General features: G+C 35.9%; 1 protein-coding gene across 1 annotated transcript in view; it reads left to right on the top strand.

The window, feature by feature from the left end:
* Positions 1 to 20,845, top strand: part of DNAH12 (dynein axonemal heavy chain 12) — a gene marked incomplete at both ends in the record, with an annotated part of 58,065 nt that overhangs the window by 24,260 nt on the left and 12,960 nt on the right. The window contains 25 exons of the mRNA XM_084269794.1: positions 444 to 527; positions 1,388 to 1,576; positions 2,231 to 2,350; positions 3,209 to 3,397; positions 4,071 to 4,222; positions 4,700 to 4,838; positions 5,322 to 5,488; positions 5,943 to 6,198; positions 6,845 to 7,144; positions 8,248 to 8,426; positions 9,744 to 9,936; positions 10,027 to 10,188; positions 10,447 to 10,641; positions 11,432 to 11,565; positions 11,864 to 12,026; positions 12,433 to 12,549; positions 13,708 to 13,884; positions 14,626 to 14,757; positions 15,198 to 15,287; positions 16,713 to 16,853; positions 16,989 to 17,230; positions 17,550 to 17,697; positions 18,728 to 18,873; positions 19,553 to 19,767; positions 20,529 to 20,721. Of these exons, the coding sequence (XP_084125920.1) occupies positions 444 to 527; positions 1,388 to 1,576; positions 2,231 to 2,350; positions 3,209 to 3,397; positions 4,071 to 4,222; positions 4,700 to 4,838; positions 5,322 to 5,488; positions 5,943 to 6,198; positions 6,845 to 7,144; positions 8,248 to 8,426; positions 9,744 to 9,936; positions 10,027 to 10,188; positions 10,447 to 10,641; positions 11,432 to 11,565; positions 11,864 to 12,026; positions 12,433 to 12,549; positions 13,708 to 13,884; positions 14,626 to 14,757; positions 15,198 to 15,287; positions 16,713 to 16,853; positions 16,989 to 17,230; positions 17,550 to 17,697; positions 18,728 to 18,873; positions 19,553 to 19,767; positions 20,529 to 20,721 (4,223 nt within the window). The remainder of the gene's footprint in view (positions 1 to 443; positions 528 to 1,387; positions 1,577 to 2,230; positions 2,351 to 3,208; positions 3,398 to 4,070; positions 4,223 to 4,699; positions 4,839 to 5,321; positions 5,489 to 5,942; positions 6,199 to 6,844; positions 7,145 to 8,247; positions 8,427 to 9,743; positions 9,937 to 10,026; positions 10,189 to 10,446; positions 10,642 to 11,431; positions 11,566 to 11,863; positions 12,027 to 12,432; positions 12,550 to 13,707; positions 13,885 to 14,625; positions 14,758 to 15,197; positions 15,288 to 16,712; positions 16,854 to 16,988; positions 17,231 to 17,549; positions 17,698 to 18,727; positions 18,874 to 19,552; positions 19,768 to 20,528; positions 20,722 to 20,845) is intronic.

Below are 20,845 nucleotides of genomic sequence, written 5' to 3'. Positions count from 1 at the left end.
AGGTACAACTTTTTTAATTGTCAAATGTTCAAACTGGACTTTATTAAGTAGAAATATGTATCTATATCTATATCTCTCTATATATTAAAAATATAGCACCTATACAAATCTCCAGCTGGAATGCTTCAGTATTAGCAGCAATAAGCAGCAGATATAATTTCTCCTTTCTGTTGCTGTCTTTTCTTTACCCTGCCACATGCACAGTAGTTAACTGTAGTGAACCTACTGGTAGGATAATTTAGTACTATGCTTCAAGTGAAGAATTCAGCTAAAGTATGAAGAAAAATAATTGTTGCTCTAAGTAATTAAGCATTTTATGTGGTTGACCTTGCCTTGGTTATAGTGGGTTTTGCTGATTTTCATATAGATCACTCCTGTAACAGGTACCATAATTTACAGCTAATTGTTTTTCTAACTTTTTAAAAAATTTATTATTATTAAAGCTTTGTTTGATGAGTGGGGAAATCATCCAAATGTCCCTTCAGATGAATCTTATTTTTGAAACGATGGATCTCTCCCAGGCATCAGTAAGTCTTGTATTTAATGAAAATATACAATGAAGTTCAATATACTGACTCAATGAAATGTAATCATGCTGAGTGGATTGACGTAGGAGTAGCTTAAGAGACAATTAACATAACTTTGATGTAAGAATTTTCCTGGTTTTAAGAATAGATTAGTCTAAGAGAAAGCTGTAACTGTCTAAGCTGCTTGCGAGAGCAGCTGCAAAACTTAACCATAGCAATGCAATAGTAACAGCCTTGAAGATAAAGAAGTAAGAATTTGTGTGTTTTTAGGAATAGGTTAGTTTTGATTTTAGCAGAATCTGGCTGTAATCACATGAGCTGTTTTGCGAAAGCGTCTGCAAAACTTAGTCATAACAATAGGGTAGCAGACTTGAAGCTGGAGGAAACAGAAGATAGGGGAGTCAGGGGTGGTGAGACTGACGACCAATTGGGAGACGGATTGTATCTTGTTTTCAGCAAAAAGGAACGTGTTTTGGAGCTCAGATAACCACATAAAGAGCATGCGCTGAGAGTGAGGAAGACATTTAGCCTTTATCCCTGAAGACCACTGGAAGACACTCCCTAAGCAACACTGAGCATGCTCTATCTGGGAGAAGTTAATGTAAATGATTTCCTGGAAATAATTTGCATAACCCTGCCTTTTCTTAGAAATTATAAAGATTATGTATAGTTAATCTGTATAAATACGAGAAATTTGGCTTTAATAGGCGCACACATTGGGAGAAGCAATCCCCTGTGTGCCCAGCGCTGCAGTAAAGGATACCTGCTTGATAGTCACCAAGGCTAGGGAGTTCTGATTCTGGCTTTCCAAGGCATCAATACTAAATGTATTTTAAAAAGTGTTTACGTTTTCTCCCTAGCCTGCTACAGTCAGTCGTTGTGGCATGATTTATTTGGAGCCCTCTCAACTGGGCTGGAGACCAATTGTTACCTCTTGGTTGAATAAGCTGCCCGAACCTCTTAACTTAAAGGCACATCAAGATCTTTTGCAGGAACTGTTTGATTGGTTGATACCACCAGCATTAAGACTCCGCCAGAAACAGTGCAAGGTATTTTTTGCCATTTTTTCTGCAGTAGGTAGGTGGTGGTTTCCATTTACCCTTGGTAAGGAGGGACTATTGTCTCATGACAAGTACAATTAGCATTAATATGCATCATCCTCCCCTTGTTTTGAGAGGGGATTTTCTTGGTCCATTTTGGAAAGTTAAAATGAGAATCTTAGGTAAGACTTGTAGGTTGATCATAGTTTCCACTTTGTTCTTTTCAAAAGTAAACTATTTAAAACTCTGAGAGAAAAGTCTTCCCAAGAGAATTTCTTACACATTTTTTTCTTTAAAGCTGTCATGTTGAATAGGAAAGCACTTTGTGTTTTAGGAAAAGTGTGTGCAGTTCCTTGCAAACTCTGCTGATACACTGCATAGGCTTTTGCTTGTGTGTTGCTGTAGTTACTTCCATGGAGGTTTTTGTTTCAGTGTGTATGATTGTAGCACTCACATGGTAGCCATGAACACTGCTAACAAGCTAAGTGTCTTGATGTTTCAGTGATAAAGGAGGGCAAATCATCTTCTGAATAAATTCAGTGTAAGCTTTGCCTTCAAATATTCATAATTAGCTAATTATCTCATTATTTTATTATTTTAGATCCAAAAGATAAACTAATTGAACACCTCTAAGTAAAATATCCATCCTTTTATATCTTTTAGGAACTGGTACCTGCAAGCAATATCAACGTTGTAGTAGCTCTTACACGGCTTTTTGAAATGTTGATTTGCCAAACTGTGAAAGAAGACCCCACCAACAAAAACATCCATGTGTGGATTATGGTTGGTTTTTAACCTGTAGAGAAACGCGTATCTGTTTCTGAATATGCTGATCTTCAAAAGAAATTGGACTAACCAAAACAACTTTAATCTGGGATATCAGATGTGAAACAGTTTCACTACCTCCCTGCTCCCTCCTCTCCCAAACTTTGGAGATGCCTAGATGAGACACAAGTCTTAGATGTAACAAATATGATTAAATATTTAGGCTATTTTTCTGGGATAGTTTTTGTTAAATGTGCTTTTTAACCGAGTAATTAGGAAAAGCAAAATTGTACTGTTTCTCTTAAAGGAAGCAAGTGTTCATGTGATACTGATTGGCTCATTTGAGCAAGATTTAATTGGGAAGAGTGTTTTCATAGAGTTACATTAGTTGGACACCCTGTCTGATCTTATATGATTGTTCCTATGAAAAACTGAAGAAAACAGAATGTAGAAGCCTTTATTTAAAACTGAATTAGAAAATTTCTAGATCTGGGTTTGCAATTAGAAAATCCTGAGATGATATGATTGAACTCTTCTCAGGCTTTGTCATGTGACATAATGCTTTTATCAGTGGGTTTTATTTTTTTCTCTGTATAATAGTCTCCGGTATATATGTGTGTGTGTATATTTTGTCTCATACATATATATTTATGTGTCTCATTGTATATAGGTATATCCTTGAATAAGATTTTTTGTTTGTTTATTCTGTCTTTAATTAAATTTCTAAATATCTTCAGCGCAGGGCTAATCAAGGGTAACTTGTAGCACCTATCCCTTAGCAGTATATTTTCAGAATTATGTTTGTTTATCAGACTGTAGAAGGTTCATACAATATGTCAACTTTTTGGACAGTTGCTTGTCTTTTTACCCTTGTAGGGTTGCTTTGCTTTTGCCACAGTCTGGTCCATTGGTGCAACTTGTGATGGTGACAGCAGGATAATTTTTGATAATTTCTTGAGGGAAACTTTGGCTGGGAAATCTGGAACAAATCCTGTACCAACAAGTGTGGGAAAATGGGAGTGTCCTTTTGAAGAGGAAGGCTTGGTCTATGACTATATGTATGAGGTATTGATTGATTGCTTCTGCATTGACTGAAGTAGGTTCTTAAAGTGTGAATGGAAGGAAAATATAGCTAGATGGATATTTTCACTTTACCGAACAGGTTGGATGTTGTAGAGGGATAGTGTTGGATTAAATCCCACTGTGCATTTTTCATTTATTTTTTGGTTTTGATAATTAATGTGCTGACCAATTTTTTTAAAGAAAATACCAGGATGTACACATCAGTTATGTATATAATATTGCAACATTATAGTTATTCTATGGCTAAAACTAAACTGATGGACTCAAATCTGGTTTTGTATAGAAGGGAAGATGTGGACTGCGTAGAAAGAAATCAGGATGTTGAGCCCACAGGCAGTTTGCTTATATTCCAGTTTTGTTTATAGTATCCATTAGAAAGGTTAGATTACAGTTACACTCTTTAATTTCTGCATATGCTCTTTTGGGTGGTTTTGTATTTTTATTTGTTTTGGCTGAATGGAATCCTTAAGTATTCTTAAGTTTAGAAATGTTCTTGAGGACATAGTAAGAGAAAAAACCCTAAATATATGAACTTCTGAAACATTTAATATTTGTTAAAATTCATTAGCTTCATTTTTCAAAAGTGCAGTAGTAGAGAAAACCTTCCATATGTATAGAAGTAATGCTGTTCTATTTTGCATCTATTTCTTTCTAGCTGAAAGGCAGAGGATGTTGGGTACATTGGAATAAATTTATTAAAAATATTAATTGCAGTGATAAAAATGTGAAGATTCAAGATATTATAGTCCCAACTATGGAAACAGTCCGCTATACCTTTTTGATAGATCTGTTCGTTACCCACGGAAAGTAAGTTATGTCACTCCACTGCAAATTTCTTTCTTCTTTGTTAATTTTTTTCTTTAATTAGTCATATAAAAATCAATTACATTAGCTATGGTCAAATCACACAAGAGAATGAAACATAAGCCAGCCTCCAGCAAAATTTCAAAGCTTGAAAAATTTATGAGGTTTAAACTACTGCAAGACCTACCAGGAGAAATTTAACTCCCATGTATGTTCATACATACTCCAAAGCCAATAGAATAAAGGAATAAGAAATGTCTCTCCCCTTGTCTCCTTTATCTTGGTGGTGGGACCAAACTGAAATTCTGAGAGGGTTGTGTGAGTAGATCAAAACAGTTTTAGTTTGCTCTTGAGGCATGCAGTGTTTTTAGAGGTAGTACAAGCAGGGCAAGTCAGTTAAACCTTTGGCTTATAATTTCATTTACCTTATAGTTGGTTAGATTTGTGCACTCCGTATATGTTATTTCTCTCTTTGTGAAGACCACTTCTTTTAGTGGGACCAACAGGTACTGGGAAGTCGGTGTATGTCAAGGACAAATTAACGAATAACTTGGAAAAGGAGCACTACTTGCCTTTCTTCATTAATTTTTCAGCTCGAACCAGCGCCAACCAGACCCAGGTCAGTAGAGAAGATAATTTATTGTTGTGGTTTAGCCAGGAGCAGTCAGGTATCCAGGGATCACCCCGAAGTTGGTGCTGTGCAACACCCCTGCTGCTGCGCCAGGCCCCCAGCTGCCGGTCAGTCCCTCAGCCCACCCCCAGTTATAAACAGAATGTGACATGATATGGTATGGAATATTCCTTTGGCCAGTTAGGGCCAGCTGTCCTGGCTGTGTCCCCTTCCAGCTTCCTGGGTGCCCCCCCCTTCTTCTTATTAGCAGGGCCGTACAAGACACGTAAAAGTCCTTGGCTGCTTGGCAATGACCAAAACCATCAGGGTGTTATCAGTGTTATTCACATCCTAAACCCAAATCACAGCACTGTACCAGCTGCTGGAAATAATATGAACTCTATCCCCGTTGAAACCATGATATTCATCTTTCAAAAAGATAACATATACCAATGTAAACTGTGTTTTGAATATTCCTTGTCTGCATTATAGAACATTATTATGGCCAGGCTGGACAAGAGGCGCAAAGGAGTCTTTGGCCCTCCAATGGGAAAAAAGTGCATCATTTTTGTAGATGATATGAATATGCCTGCTTTGGAGACGTATGGTGCACAGCCTCCTATAGAGCTTTTAAGACAGTTCTTTGACCATGGATTTTGGTAATTATTTGAAATACAACTGAAAATTCTTTGCTGCTGCATTTCCTGTCGTAATTATTTATTCACTTGAATTTGACACTGAAAACTTTTTTTAAGTGCTTTGTAAATGCTAAGATAACTCTGGTTTATATAAAAATGTATTATTATCCAGTAGAAGCAACTTCTGTGTTGCTATTTAAGTGACTTTTCAATTTAGGAAATGGATCATCAGATTCACTTCAAGTTTTTTTAGAAGGTCTTATTGCTGAACATCAGCAATATTTATATGTAAATAAAAATTATTCTCTTACACGTGGATTTTTTTGTCTGCATTTTTCATTGGTTTATTTTTTTAGTGTACTTCCTTGTACATACATTATGCATGCAGAAAGTACCCTCTAATATAGATATATCTAAGCCTTAACAAATGTGTTGTGTCTGTAACTAAATGTCATGTTTCGATTTTATTTTGAAGGTATGATCTAAAGGATACATCTAAAATTACACTTGTTGACGTACAGTTACTTGCTGCTATGGGGCCCCCAGGCGGTGGGAGGAATCCTGTTACCCCTCGGTTTTTGCGACATTTCAACATTTGCACTATTAATTCTTTTAGCGACGAAACAATGGTGCGCATCTTCTCTACTGTGGTAGGGTTCTACCTGAGGGCTAGTGAATTTTCTTCAGAGTTTTTCACAACTGGAAATCAAATTGTCACTGCCACTTTAGAGGTAAGAAGCAAATACCTTCATGGAAGTTTTCTTTACTTTGTTCTAAAGTTCCACTGGCTCTGTGATAATTTAATTGGTGAAACAGAGATTTCAGATGTTTTGTTCCCTATTACTTTTTATATACATCCTCATCTGCTTTGACAAAATTGTCTTAGTTTTATTGCTGCAGTAATCTTATTCTAGAAAATAGCCTTTAAATTTGTGTTAGTTCTGCTTATTACCAAGGACGTATTCAAGACCAAACCCATCTCAGTCCAAGGACTTTCAGAGCTGGTATTTCAGAGCTCTTGTTAGATAATACATACAGTGTGTGGTTCACAAGACTGACTGACAGCTGCCATTAGAATTTTTTTTTAAGGTTCAATTAATCCTTCCAAAACATACAAACAAAAAAATAATTTGCATGTTTTGCTGCTTTAAACACAGAATAATGTTTCTATAATAGTAATCACTAGTAGAAGCTACTAATGGTTTGTATCCATCTGATACATTCAGAAGATTTAGAGATCTTTAGATATTATTGGCATTTATTAAATGTGAAATGCTTTTCTTAGAGAGACACTATTTTAGAAGACATTTTGTATTTATTACAATAACATAGTGTTACTATTTTGTTGATTTTCTTCTTTGTTGCTTTTATTTTAAGGTGTATAAGAAAGCCATCAAAAATCTTTTGCCCACACCAACCAAATCTCACTATACATTCAACCTGCGTGACTTCTCACGTGTTATCCATGGCTGCTTGCTCATTAGGAGACAGTCAGTCGAAAGCAAACACGTAATGGTTCGGCTCTTTGTACACGAGGTATTTCGTGTCTTCTACGACCGTCTAGTGGAAGATAATGATAGAACCTGGTTGTTCAATTTAATGAAAGATATTGTGAAAGAACATTTCAAAGAAGCATTTGATTCAGTTTTTGCACACCTGAAGGAAGGAAACACACCTGTGAGTATAACTTTTAACCTGTTGCAAAGCAACTGCTTTCATTATAAGCTTAGGACTAGGAAGTTTCTCAATCAATTTTGGATCAAATGTGCTTGAGAAATTTGAGCTGGATTTGGCAAGATGTTTTCTTTGGAAAAAAAAAGTAAAAATCTTTTTGAAAGTATTTAACTGTTGCATGGAAGCATCCTTTTCAAAAAATACTTGATGTAAAGTGTGGGTCAACTTAGTACTTTTCCATTAAATAATGTTGTGCTTCTGATAGTGAAACAAAAACTTGTTTTTTATTCAGTGAAAAAGAAGTGCAATGCTTTTTCAGATCTAGACCTCCACCCCTCACTCGCCGGGGAATTCATCTCTTATTTAAATATCAAGCTTAGTGGTTTATTAAGCTCCTGGATGATCGTATCACAACAACTTTTCAAAAAAATTCTTTCTCATAATTTTGGAGGCATAGCAGCAAATACTAATCTTTGGGCAGGGGGAGATAAGGTAACAGAAAAAAACAGAGTGATTTATAAACCACTACCACAACAGTAGCTGGGATCTGCACATAGCCCTGTGCCTACAGAGATAAATACAAGTATGAATACTCTCTAATGGACTTCCAGAGATCTGATTTACAACATAAAGAAACATTGCCTTTTTAAATTTAGCCTGTTACTGTGTGATAGTATTTAAGTTGTGGTTTAATCCTGTTATACTGTATGACTTGTCTTCCTTTTTATGTGTTTCTTTTTTTCTCCCCCTGTCATTTCATTGACATTTAGAAGAAATAGCTTTGTGGTCTTAGTAATCCATTCCATAATATATTGAAAATTGCTAAAAATACATCTGTACAAATTTGATGTAATCTAAAGGTCCTAATTATGAGACTGTTAATGGCTATTTGAGCTATTTTCTCCATAACAAAAAAAGAACAAGTATAATACATGGAATAGAGAATTTTGAGGTGAGTGTTGTCTGTGAGTCTCCATATTTCAGAGGGCTTGTTCTTGTCTCTGGAATATTTGTCTAAATTCTTCATTGTTTTCTAACATTTCAGCAAGGAATATGTTTGTTAAGTATTGAACTTGACTTCATAATGTGTTGAATATTTACTATAGGTAACAGAAGAAAATATGAGAAGTTTGTTTTTTGGTGACTACATGATTCCAGAACTTGAGGGAGATGAAAGACTTTATGTTGAAATTCCAAGCATTCAGCTGTTCAGTGATGTCGTGGAGCAGTGCCTGGATGAATATAACCAAATCCACAAAACAAGAATGAACCTTGTAGTTTTCAGGTGCATACAGTCTGTATTGTTAAGAACTTTAAGCAGTAGTTGATAATTCAGTATATTCAACTTTGTAGGATATGTTTTTTTCTATATCTCTTTCCCTTAATGCATCTGCAGAAGTGTTTGTGGCATTACGCCTTTTTCCAGTGGTCCTCTTTTTCTTATCCAAAAGTAAAAGAGAAGTTGTACCAGTGAGAGCTCTGTTTCTCCTATGACCTCTGTTACCCATGAAGGTGAACATCAATTTTGCCTGCAGCCACTGAACTTTCATTTCACCAAGGACAAGAATTCAAAGGTTATGAGGTTCAGAGTGAGATAGAGCACAATCATAGCTGTCTGTCTGCTCTGTTATTACATAGCACAGCCATGCCCTACTTTAGGGCATGTACCCAGCCTGGTGTTGTAGCTAATACTGTGAAATTTTAGTCTCTGTAGGATGCTACTGTTAGCTGAATTATTGATCAGGCAGAGCTACAGCTGAGACAGATTAAGAGGTCACAACTCCTTCCTCCTTCCTATTGCTAGAGATTACTACCTTTTCATATTTGCCAGTGTAACTTGGCATGTAGATACTTCATGAAGGTGATTAGAGTTAGTTTAAACACTTCTAATAGCAGCTTATTTCAGTCTAGGTCATTTTGACAAGCTGGGTTTTGAGTACCTGCATATACATCTATGCTGGGAGTTTGAAGACCTGGCAGCCTCTGATCAGAGACTGCTTCCTGAGCATAGAAGTAATATCCTAGTTACCAAACAGAATCCAGGAGAGCATGTCTGACTGTAGCTTTAAAGTCAGATCTCATGGATAATACCTGGATTTGACTCCTTTTTTCCCTAACTAATTAAAATAAACAAGAATTTATCTTCTTTGAAATGCTTTAACCTTTTTTTTTTTTTTTGAGGTTAAAAGAGGTTTATTGGCATAACCCATTTTCCTGAGTTGTTCCTTTAAAAAGTATTTAAGCTGTTACACTTGAAGAAAGTTAATACTGATAATACTGTTATGATTTTAGAGGGAGATAATTTCTGTTGTTTTTCTTTGACACTTTATTCATATAGTGCTTCTGTTCTCACCACTTCCCATTCATTTCAGTAATTTGTAGACATTTGAAATTTAGCTAAGTATGTGTAATACAAGTGTTGTGAGTTTTGGTTTTTTACTTTGTGGTGCATACCCATTTCCTTTCTTCTCCCTCTTCCCCCCTTCCTCCTTCAGAAATTTGTTTTGAAGGTGATACCTCTATATTTGTTTCACAGATTATTAGATGCATAAATGTATATGCAGTCCTGTTATTCCTGGTAATCAGCATATTTCAAACACAGGTACATGTTGGAACACTTGTCCCGTATAAGCCGTATTCTGAAGCAGCCGGGGGGTAACGCTTTGTTGGTTGGAATGGGAGGAAGTGGACGTCAGTCTTTGACTCGTCTAGCAGCATTCATGGCAAAAATGTGTGTTTTTCAACCAGAGATTTCTAAGACCTATGGTACAAACGAGTGGAGAGAAGATCTGAAAGTGAGTATTAATACCCTCTCTGCATTTTGACTTCGTTTTGAGGAAGGATGTTTTGGAATGTGCAGGATTTTAACTGTCTTGCATTTTTAGAGTCTTCTCAGGAATGCTGGTGTAAAAGGTTTGAAAACTGTATTTCTACTCACGGATGCACAAATTAAAGAAGAATGCTTTTTAGAAGATGTTGACAGTGTCCTCAACACTGGGGAGGTACCCAATCTTTTTGCAGCAGATGAAAAACAAGAAATCTTAGAGGTATATTTAGAAATTGTCTTAAATGTCACCTTCCTTATAACCTGTTTTGTCATTTCAGTGTGAAGTGTGGCTTTTGGGTGTATACTATTAATTCTGTGACTATTTTGGTGGTCTTAGATAAATCAGCCAGTTATTAGTGAACTTATGGAGTAGCTTGTGCCTACTACTACCTTTAATTCTGACCAGGCATTCTATGATTCTATGATTCTCTGATTCTAATGAGAAATTAAGTAACACCGTTACTTTATTATTCCTAAGGGTGTTCGTGCAGTAGTTCAGACCGGCAAGAAACATGAAGAGCTCAGTCCTTTGGCCTTGTTCGCGTGTTTTGTGAACCTCTGCAAAGAGAATCTCCATGTTGTGGTAGCATTCAGCCCCATCGGAGATGCTTTCCGCAATCGTCTGAGACAGTTTCCCTCACTCATCAACTGCTGTACTATAGATTGGTTCCAGGTATGTGGAAGTATTTATGTTGTTTCCTCAACAAACTACTTCAGTTTTATAGCAATCTGTATTTTCAGTTTCCATTAGCCTTTTCTCTTGTCTTCTGTATAGAAATACTGAGTGGTTTTCACAATTTTAAAATAGCATAGGCATTTTGTAATATTTTTGGAAACTCTATAATGGGCAATCTCCATAACTCTACCACTAAACAATTTTTGTTCCTAAAAATTTTACATTTCTGAAGTAGTGAATAGTCTTTGATGGTAATTTTTCATTTTATTGTGTAACACATGTTTTAAAGAACTAGAGAAACCATTTCAGTGTGACTGTAAAAAGGTTATAACTTCTGATGCTTGTTAGGCAGATCATGCATCATGGGAATTAGTAGCAAATACAATGTCTGTTGTTTATAGTAGATGTTTTATAGCAGAATAAAACTTGGAAAATTGCTGTAGTTAACAATCCTCGATGTAAACAGTATCACTCTTCCTTAAAGTGTAGTTAGCTCTATAGCTTGGCCTGGTGTTCATGTCAATTTCTCTGCCAAAAGATGACACAGAAATGTTTGGGTAGAATGGCAGTATGTAGCTTTTAACTAGATCAGCTAGTTGTCACCAGAAATCATTGCATGGCTAGGGACCTTGCTACCTGATCTAACCCTTCTGTCAGCTCATTGTTCTTGAGACATGCTTGGGTCTAGCATGACTCATTCTCCTGTTATGAATTATAAAAGTTTTTCATTATAAAAGCTGCTAACAGCTGAATTTTACAAGTGCTTTCTTCCTCATTTTTCTCTCAGCCTTGGCCTGAAGATGCCCTTGAACGTGTAGCTAATAAGTTCTTAGAAACACTTGAGCTCACAGACAGTGAACGTCAGGAAGTTGTGCCCATCTGTAAATACTTTCATACTTCAGTTTTGTCACTCTCTGTAAGGTCAGTCTGTTTCTTTTGAAAGCAACTAATTAATTTAAAGGTTATGTTGTTGAAAGTAGTAAACTGAGCAACAGAGAACTGAAGTTGGATTTTTAGAAGAAACAACAAAAGAGCAGGCAATTGAGTTTTTAATTTCTACTGTTTTCTATATTAAAAGTTAACATGTACTTATCTGCCTGCATAAAAATACTCATCAATATTGTTTAGTGCTATTTTGTGTCAAACAGTTATGTAACTTTTCTAACAGTAGTTAAACTGAAAAAAAGAAACCAAAACTTAATGGCACTATTTTTTTTAGGTTCTTACAAAGTCTGGGACGACATAATTATGTTACTCCTACTTCTTATCTTGAGCTTATTGCTGCATTTCGGAAACTTCTTACTCAGAAAAGAGACGCTGTAATGAAAGCCAAGAAGAAATATGTGAATGGACTAAATAAACTAGCTTTTGCTGAATCACAGGTTAGGATAAAAATGGACCTGAAACTCCATTTGAAAGTGTTTGGCAAAAGCTGGTCTTTTCATGAAGAAGTCAGTCAAAAACATTACTTTATGAGTAAACTACAAGAATTGTATTTTACTATTTCTTTCCCACAATCATAGCAGTTGTGCTGGAGGCCACAGACCTCCATGCATGTATTGCTAAGTAGTGTGTGAACAGAGCTTCCCTTTCCTGAATGGTGACTGGAAATGAGTGTAGCTCTTCAAACTAGAGACTGTGTGTATGAAATAAAAATGAGTCTCTGAAGTGTTTTGATTGGAAACTGAGTATTATTTCCTTCTATTGATAAATTAGTCATTAGGTGAGATTGTTGGAAATTGTACTTGGCTCTTCTGAATTCTACCTGGTTGCTTTCACGTGTTACAGGTTGGTGAGATGAAACAAGAACTTGTTCAGCTGCAGCCTAAACTGGAAGAGGCTAAATTGGATAACGCACACATGATGAAGGTAGAGTCATTCAAATACAACTTTGTGGGTTTTAATCATGTAGACTTGTAATCCATAATTTCACCTTTGTAATAATTAGCTTTGAATGAGGAATCTTAATTGTACGATGTATTTCTACATTAATAGTTCAGCTGATTGTAGACAGGGTCTGAAGAACTTGCTCATACAATGTCACTGATTTGGGACGTTCACAAAGCAAGAGTTGAGTTTAGATTCTTTGAAGTCACCTCATTCTTCCTGGAGTTTGCAGTGTTGTGGAACTTGCTGTATTCATGCTTATATCATTGGACCTGGAAGATAATTGCATTCCTTATGTAAGATACAGAGCCTGGATATACAGTCCTTGTTTGAGCTCCATACTGAAAGGTGTCAGAATAACTTTCATGCAAATAGTGGTTAGATTGGGTTTCCCAAGATCATTCACAAACATTGCAAAAACCACAAATAGTTTATCAGTATACAAAATAAACCAGAACCGTTTTGCAGTCTGTCTTTGCATGCACAGGAATTAAACACTTGATTTTTGAAAGGATCCTAAAAGGGATTAACTTCATGGAAATATAGTGGGATTCAGAAACCAATTTCTTGGGTGTTTTTGAAATTTCTGACTTGTGAAAATACACTTAGCTGGTATATTACTGTTGCATCACAAAAAAAGTATGATTTGATTGACACTGTTATGCACTTCCTTCTGATTTGTTAAGTATTTTTACAGATACAGTGCTACCTCTTACAAACCTCAAAGAAAACTGGATGTCACTTTTGTGTAGAACTGAAAAGGAAGTACTTGGGTGAAGGCTTGACTCATCACTGGAAAAAAAATAAATTTTGGTAGTCAGTGTTACAGACTATGAAGCTATGAAAACTCACTATAAAAGCTAGTAATTGTTTAGTTACAGCCTGATGCACATTCGTGAAGAATTCCTTGCCTCCTGAATGTAAACAAATTCTTAACAGCTTTTAGTGACAGTAATTCTATTTTATGCAGTTTACCTACTGTTAATGCTTTGTGATGTTATATTATGTTATGAAACAAAATATTCCCTTACATTAATTGAAAATATATGAAAATATTGAAATACTTAATTTTTCTCTTTATATTTTACTTCATTCCATAAGTGCTGTGCTAAATAATGTCATTTTATTTCATTGGTCACTGTGCAGTAGGAAGCTCACCCATTTATTTTTTTTTAGACTATAGAAATAGAATCTGCAGAGGTAGAACAAATAAGAAAAACTGTAAAAGTAGATGAAGAAATTGCTACAGAAAAAGCTGCAGAAGCTCAGACCTTGAAAAATGAATGTGAGAGTGACCTGGCAGAGGCGATCCCAGCCCTGGAGGCGGCACTTGATGCTCTTGACACTTTGAAGGCAAGCTAATCTAACATGAAACCCTTCATTTAGGAAATGTACCAAGATTAGAAGAGTTGGAAAAGGGTTACATTTCCTCAGTTTTAGCAACAGAGGGGACCTCTGCAGTCATTGTTCAGGGTATTTCCTCTTGATGTACTCAGAATACAAAGTGGGAAGGGTTCATTTAAAAAATTGTTTGTTTGCAAGAAAGCTGACGTGGGAAAAGTAACCAAAACTTGAGGTTACCAGCAGTGGTATCAGCTGAATTTCCTCTTTCAGCTAAGTTGATGTTGGCCACCAGAGAATAGCAAGGCATTTGTTTATGACTAAGAATTATCTGGGTCTTTGGTTTAACGGTTTTATCCTTGTCATGACTTACATGTGATATGAAAGCAATATTGTTGGAAATAGTCATGCAAGAATTTAGTATAGTAGGAGTTACTAAGTACATGAAATGTCTTAGATTACATTTACAGAAACATATAACAATATTATGACCTGGGCTTTTTAAAATACACTTTTAATTGATCATTATTTTACCATTACTAGCATTTATTTCATTTTTATTTCCCCTGCATAGGATACATTGGTGGATATTGTTAATTGTCTTGTTAACACTGTATCATCCCCTCTAAATGTCTTCTGTAATTATGTTCATCGGTAATGGTGTTATAATTCCCCTTTTTTCTGTTAGTTCATTTATTTTAGTGGTGAGAAAGGCATAACACTCATCATAATTTAATGTGATTCTTATTTTAGCCTTCTGATATATCAATTGTTAAATCAATGAAAAATCCTCCATCTGGTGTCAAGCTTGTCATGTCTGCTATCTGTGTCATGAAAGACATAAAACCTGAAAGAATTGCAGATCCTTCAGGGAGCGGAAGAAAGGTAAAATTGCAGACAGAAGTTTCAAATACAAGTGTGATTCCTGTTATTCTCCACACAGAACACTTGTTCAATAAACAAGGTCACCCAAGGTCCACTGAAGTAGGCAAGTACTTACAGCCTCCATGCACTATTCCACTGAAAACTTCCAGAATTCCAAATTTTCTAAGTTTTGTAATGTGCAGAGAGAATAGACTTAATTTGCTCGACTTGTATGTTGATAATAATATGTAACTCTTCCCAGACACACTGATCAATTTTTGGCTTTAAGTATGGTTTGGGGAAAATAAGTGATCTGATAGACTTTCTCCTTTATTAACATCTCAAGGAGATGCAAGGTAATCAGTGTTAAATATGCAGGAGATTTAATTTTAAAAATTTGTTATTTTTGATTGTATGCTTGTTTTAAAGTTTTTAAAGACATTTCCTACTGTGTTTTGTAGATTTTGGATTACTGGGGTCCTAGCAAGAAACTGCTTGGTGACATGAATTTCTTAAAAGATTTGAAAGAGTACGACAAGGATAATATTCCAGTAAGACTTCTGTCTAATTTTTCAGTGATTTTTACCCTCTAGACACTTCCTTGTAGGGAAAAAAAATAATTAGAAAATACTATATGAGAGGGCCCATTTGTCACATGTCAGTCAACTTCTATTATGACCGAGGATCTTTACAATATGATAGGATATCTCTATAGGATGAATATGGTCATGGCAAGCAAGTCAAATCTCCTTGGGATAAGCCTTGTTAAGTGGCATCTCAAGAATTCCCCTTCTGTCTGAATGAATTGTCTTGCGTACAAGTATTTCCAACTTTGCAATGTTTAGGTGGTATCTCATTAAAAGGTAAAAATAGCTCATAAAAAAACTGTGCCCAAAAAATGGCCTAAGCAGGTGCCTAGGAAGGACTAGGAACAGTATATCTAGTAATTTCTCCAAATGTACTTCCAGTCTCTGGCACTTTAAATGAAGGCCTTCTAAAGGTAGATGTGGTTAATGTCTCTTAGGTAGCTTTCAGTGGATGTCTGTTGTGGAATTTGTCTTGTCCACTTAAATCCTGTGTGTCTTTCTCAAAATGTTCCAGAAGTCCACTTTTGGTCTTTTTTAGTATAAAGAACTATCTCCTGTTTCTTCTGAACCTGAGTCCTTTTAGCCTCATCTCATGTATTCTGTTTTCAAGTGGGGCTTTTTCATGGAACCAGTGAATATTTGATCCATGTCCAACCTTTCTGTGCCTTCTTTGTGTTCATTTTTCTAAATTACTCATCATTATAAACTTTTTTCCTATTTTTAAATAACTGCCCCTATTGGTACTGCTCTTAATGGCTGTTTCTAATTGTGTTATTTTGTTTGAATGAATGGTGAAAAAATGGGCAATATTTTAAATGTACTAGAAGATATACAATAAATGCCAGAATGTAACTATGTAACCTGGGTAACTCTATTTAAAATACGAACATCTCCCCCAGAAATCTTGCTATCCTAGAGTGTGGGGTTTTGCCTTTTACCTAGTTCAGTTGAAACTGAATATGCTTTGCCTTTTATAGAACTGGTAATTCACTTGGATTTTGTCTTACATTAGTAGAAACACATTTTTACAGTGATCCCACACAGCTGTGTCTTGAGAAAAGATAGCAAATAGTGAAATTAGCATGTTTTGCACAGGGGACAGTGCAAATTAAGGCTTCTATGTGACTAATGCTCTTAGCACTTAGGTAGCTGCTGTATGCAAGACACACCATATGCATGATTATGAAGGATAGGAGAGGATTAGGATGAAAACAGGAGAAGACCACAAATCATGATAGGAAAATCAAAAGAAACAAATGAGCAGTGTTTTCTGCCACAATTAATACTGAGTGGGTTGTCCTGTTTCATTGTGTAGAGAAACAGCAGTCAGTTGGTGTAATTTCAAACTGTCAGTCCTAAGATATGAGCTCTAATGCTTTTGTTATCTAGGCAGCTGTCATGCAGAGGATTCGGACTGAATACTTGACTAATCCTGAGTTTGATCCACAAAAGGTGGCTAAAGCTTCCTCGGCAGCAGAGGGTTTATGCAAGTGGATTATGGCGATGGAGGTGTATGACAGGGTTGCAAAGGTGCGTTTGTGATCCTGGTCCCTCAGTGCTCTGAAACCTTCCCTTTGTGTGGTACATTCACCCTACCCATTGTATTAAATAGTAAAATTACAAGAATGTGCTTTAAGCATTTGTGTCTTGCTTGTAATTGAATAGGTCGTTGCACCCAAAAAAGATCGTTTAAGAGAGGCACAGCAATCCTTAGCAGAGACGATGACACTGTTGAATCAGAAGAGAGAAGAACTTGCAGCAGTTGAAAGTCGTTTGACTGGTTTGGAACGAACGTTCACTGAGAAAACTGAAGAAAAGGCTCGTTTAGAATTCCAGGTTGATCTGTGTGCTAAAAAACTAGAGCGAGCAGAGAAGCTGATTGGAGGCCTTGGTGGAGAGAGATCAAGGTCAGGTTAAAGTTCAAATATCAGTTGTAACAGCCACTGTAGAAACAGAATTTGAGCTTCAGTTGTCTGAGCTTTTAAGACTGTAGTGAGGGCTGTGTCTAGGCCCTTGAAAGACTCCTAATTTTTTATAATGTAAAATATGGGCAGCAACATGGGGAGAATTGTAGAGAAAGTCTTCACAGTGAGAATAAAACATAGAAACCCAATGTCCTTGTTCTCCACCTGAAGTTAAAATAAGCAACAATGAAAAAAGGTCCATTTTTATTATTGGTATCATTAATATGGAGGTTTCAGCACTGTTTTTCTCCTCTTGTCATAGATGGAATGATGCTGCAAATGATCTTCAGGATGTATATGATAATTTGACAGGAGATGTTCTGATATCAGCTGGTGTGATAGCCTATCTGGGAGTTTTTACTGCTGGATTTCGACAGGAATGTATAAAAGATTGGAGCAAACTGTGCAAGGTTAGAAAATTATCTTCAGTTTAACTAATTGGTTTCACTTTTCAGACTACTGTAAACATCCCCAGCTCCCTCAGCTGCCCCTCATATGATTTGCCCTTCAGCCCCTTCACCGGACTGGTTGCCCTTCTCTGGACTCGTTCAAGGACCTCAGTGTCCTTCTTATGGTGAGGAGCCCAGAACTGGACACATTACTCGAGTTGCAGCCTCACCAATGCCAAGTACAGGGACACAATCACATTCCTAGACCTACTGGCCACACTGTTTTTGATAGAAGCCAGGATGCCATTGGCCTCCCTGGCCCCCTGGGCCCACTGCTGACTCATTCATTTGGCAGTTTATTTAATATTAACCTGATAAATCGATGGGCAAAATTCTTTGGATCCAGAATTCTGTAAATTTGAAATTAATTAAATCAGCAAGTTTACTCTGGGCCTAAAGTATCATATGAGAAATGAGAGTGGATCATTGACTTCGTAAGGATTGATTATTAAATAAAATCTCAGAATTTTCTCTGTTTTGCCTTTAGATGAAAGAACTAGTTTTACAATGCAGTTACATATAATGTAAATATATGTTAACCAAATGGTTATGTTGTTTGCGAAGGGACATTCCAATGTAGTTATGCATTTATGTAGTTATTCATAAATCAAGAGATTTGAATTCACTGATTGTGACCATGACAATAAACAGTAACAAGTCAGCATTGGATTGCTGTAGGGAGTTAATGGGTGATTTCCAACTGTGTGAGTTTCTTAAAATAATGCATTGTCATAACTTTAGGTAACTAAACCCCCACATTTACAGTGTGCAGAAACATGGACAAATCCTACAAAAGTGGGAGAGAGGGTAAATATTTGGTGGTGAAATAAAGTTAACTATTAAAGCTATGATTTTCCCAGGTTTTTTACCTGACCTGTTTCAAGCTCTTAAAAGGAAATGCACAATGTCAGTTTGGATTGAAGTGGCATTTAATAAAAGATGTAAAGAAACATGCAGTAAAGATAAACTGGCTTTTCTTCTGTTTTTCCAGGAGAAAAATATCCCTTGTTCGGAGAATTTCTCTCTAAGTAAGACTCTTGGTGACCCAATAAAAATAAGAGCCTGGAATATTGCTGGTTTGCCAACTGACGTATTTTCTGTAGACAATGGGGTAATTGTTGACAATTCAAGACGTTGGTAGGTAACAAAGAGGTTTAATTTTCTAATCCCAACAAGTTTTCGCTTTTCAAAAAAAAAACAAACAAACAAACAAAGCATCAAGAGACAGTGCAGCCCTGTAGAGATCTGTGTACATAGTTACTTGAAGGTTTTCCTTTCAGTAGATAAAGTTGGACCGGGGCGGTCCTGCATCTTTCTCATTCTTTTTTTGTTTGTTTGTTTGCTTTTTTAAAACTGTATTTTTAAATGTTGTACCTTGCTGTCCTGTTACTCGTTATTTGTGTTCAATGATAGATTCAGTTATTTAAATTGCAGGGTCAAGATACTGCAGTCCACTTCAGGTTCTTAGACTTACATGGCTATCAGATGACATTTTTGTGTTTTACAGATACTTACTGAGTGTGAAACTCATATCTATGTAAAAATAAATAAATTTGAAATAATGAGAACTCCAGGGGAGAGACAGAACAAGATTTAGCAATGTTTTGGCATTATTGTGTATTTTATTAACTTTTTTCAATTTTAAGAACTATTTTTGGTGTTTTAAAGTTATGATAATAAGCTTGATATATCCATTTTTTATAGAATCAAAATTATATAACCTTTTCCTTGACAGCCTGGCAAAGAATGTCTTAAAATAGTTTAGAATTTTTAAAAACTCCTGCAATCACTGAGAAAACAGTCTTCTGTGTTCTAGGCCCTTAATGATTGATCCTCAAGGTCAAGCAAATAAATGGATCAAGAATTTTGAGAAGGAAAACAACCTGAATGTTATCAAGGTCAGTGACACAGATTATATGAGAACTGTGGAGAACTGCATTCAGTTTGGAACTCCACTTCTGCTAGAAAATGTTGGAGAAGATCTAGACCCGTCCCTTGAACCTCTGCTACTTAAACAGACTTTTAAACAAGGTACAGTATAATTATTTTGAACCCCGAAGTAGATGATATTAATGTTCGTCTTACGGTCTATGGTAGTCTCTAATGTTTGTCTTATTACTCTCTGTTTTACTGCTGTCTGTGGCAAGGGGAAAGTGATTTCATAACATCTTCAAGTTCTATATTATCTTTTAAATAGCTGTCATTCATACATCACATGATAGTTGTTTAATGTGAAGACCTTCACCATGTCACTGTAGGAGACTGAATAAAGACACTTTACTGCAAAGGGAAGATTGTCAATGAAATGAAGTTTTTCATATGTTTTAGTCTAATACTAATACCTACTAAATTTTGCACAGGCAAGAAATGCTGTTAAGGTATTCTGCTTAAGACAGAACTTTCCTATGTTTCTCTTAAGCATAGGAAAGTAGCAATGAATTTGGCTTTCAACTTTTATTTTGTCCTGGAAAACGACAGAAAAATGCAGATAAACCCCATTGAGTTTTCCTTCCTGCTTTAAGGGTTTTCACGTTCATACTATTTATTTCCGACAGGTAACTAAAGAAAAGAATAGTCTGTAAGAATATCATATTTGAGAACAATTTCACAGCGCTCTGTTACCATCTCTGGTATTCTACGTAGCCTCATTGAAGTCTCTGAAATTTTTCAGACCATCACATTTATTTATTTACTTTTAAAGAAATTTGCCATTTACAATATATCAAGTGTTTTTTTCTGTAAGCAATTTAACTAGATAATGGTTTTCATAACTTTTCTCATCTCAACTTTAGGAGGTGTGGAGTGTATCAGGCTTGGAGAGATCGTTATTGAGTATTCCAGTGATTTCAAGTTTTTTATTACCACAAAACTGAGAAATCCACATTATATGCCTGAACTTGCTACAAAAGTTTCTTTACTCAATTTCATGATAACGCCAGAGGGACTTGAAGACCAATTGCTGGGTATTGTTGTAGCAAAAGAGAGGTAAGTCTCTCTTTACGGCAAATAGTCATTTAAAGTCTTAGGATGTAGTTCTGCATATCACATGGTGTTTTTCCAGACAGTAGAGATGTAATAAAGGAAAACTAGAACGTGCCAACATGCAAAA

The sequence above is a fragment of the Gallinula chloropus genome, assembly GCF_964237585.1.
Source record: "Gallinula chloropus genome assembly, chromosome: 12".
Classification (NCBI taxonomy): Eukaryota; Metazoa; Chordata; class Aves; order Gruiformes; family Rallidae; genus Gallinula; species Gallinula chloropus.
The sequence above is the reverse complement of the archived record's forward strand: the minus strand, read 5'-3'. Positions and strand labels throughout refer to the sequence as shown.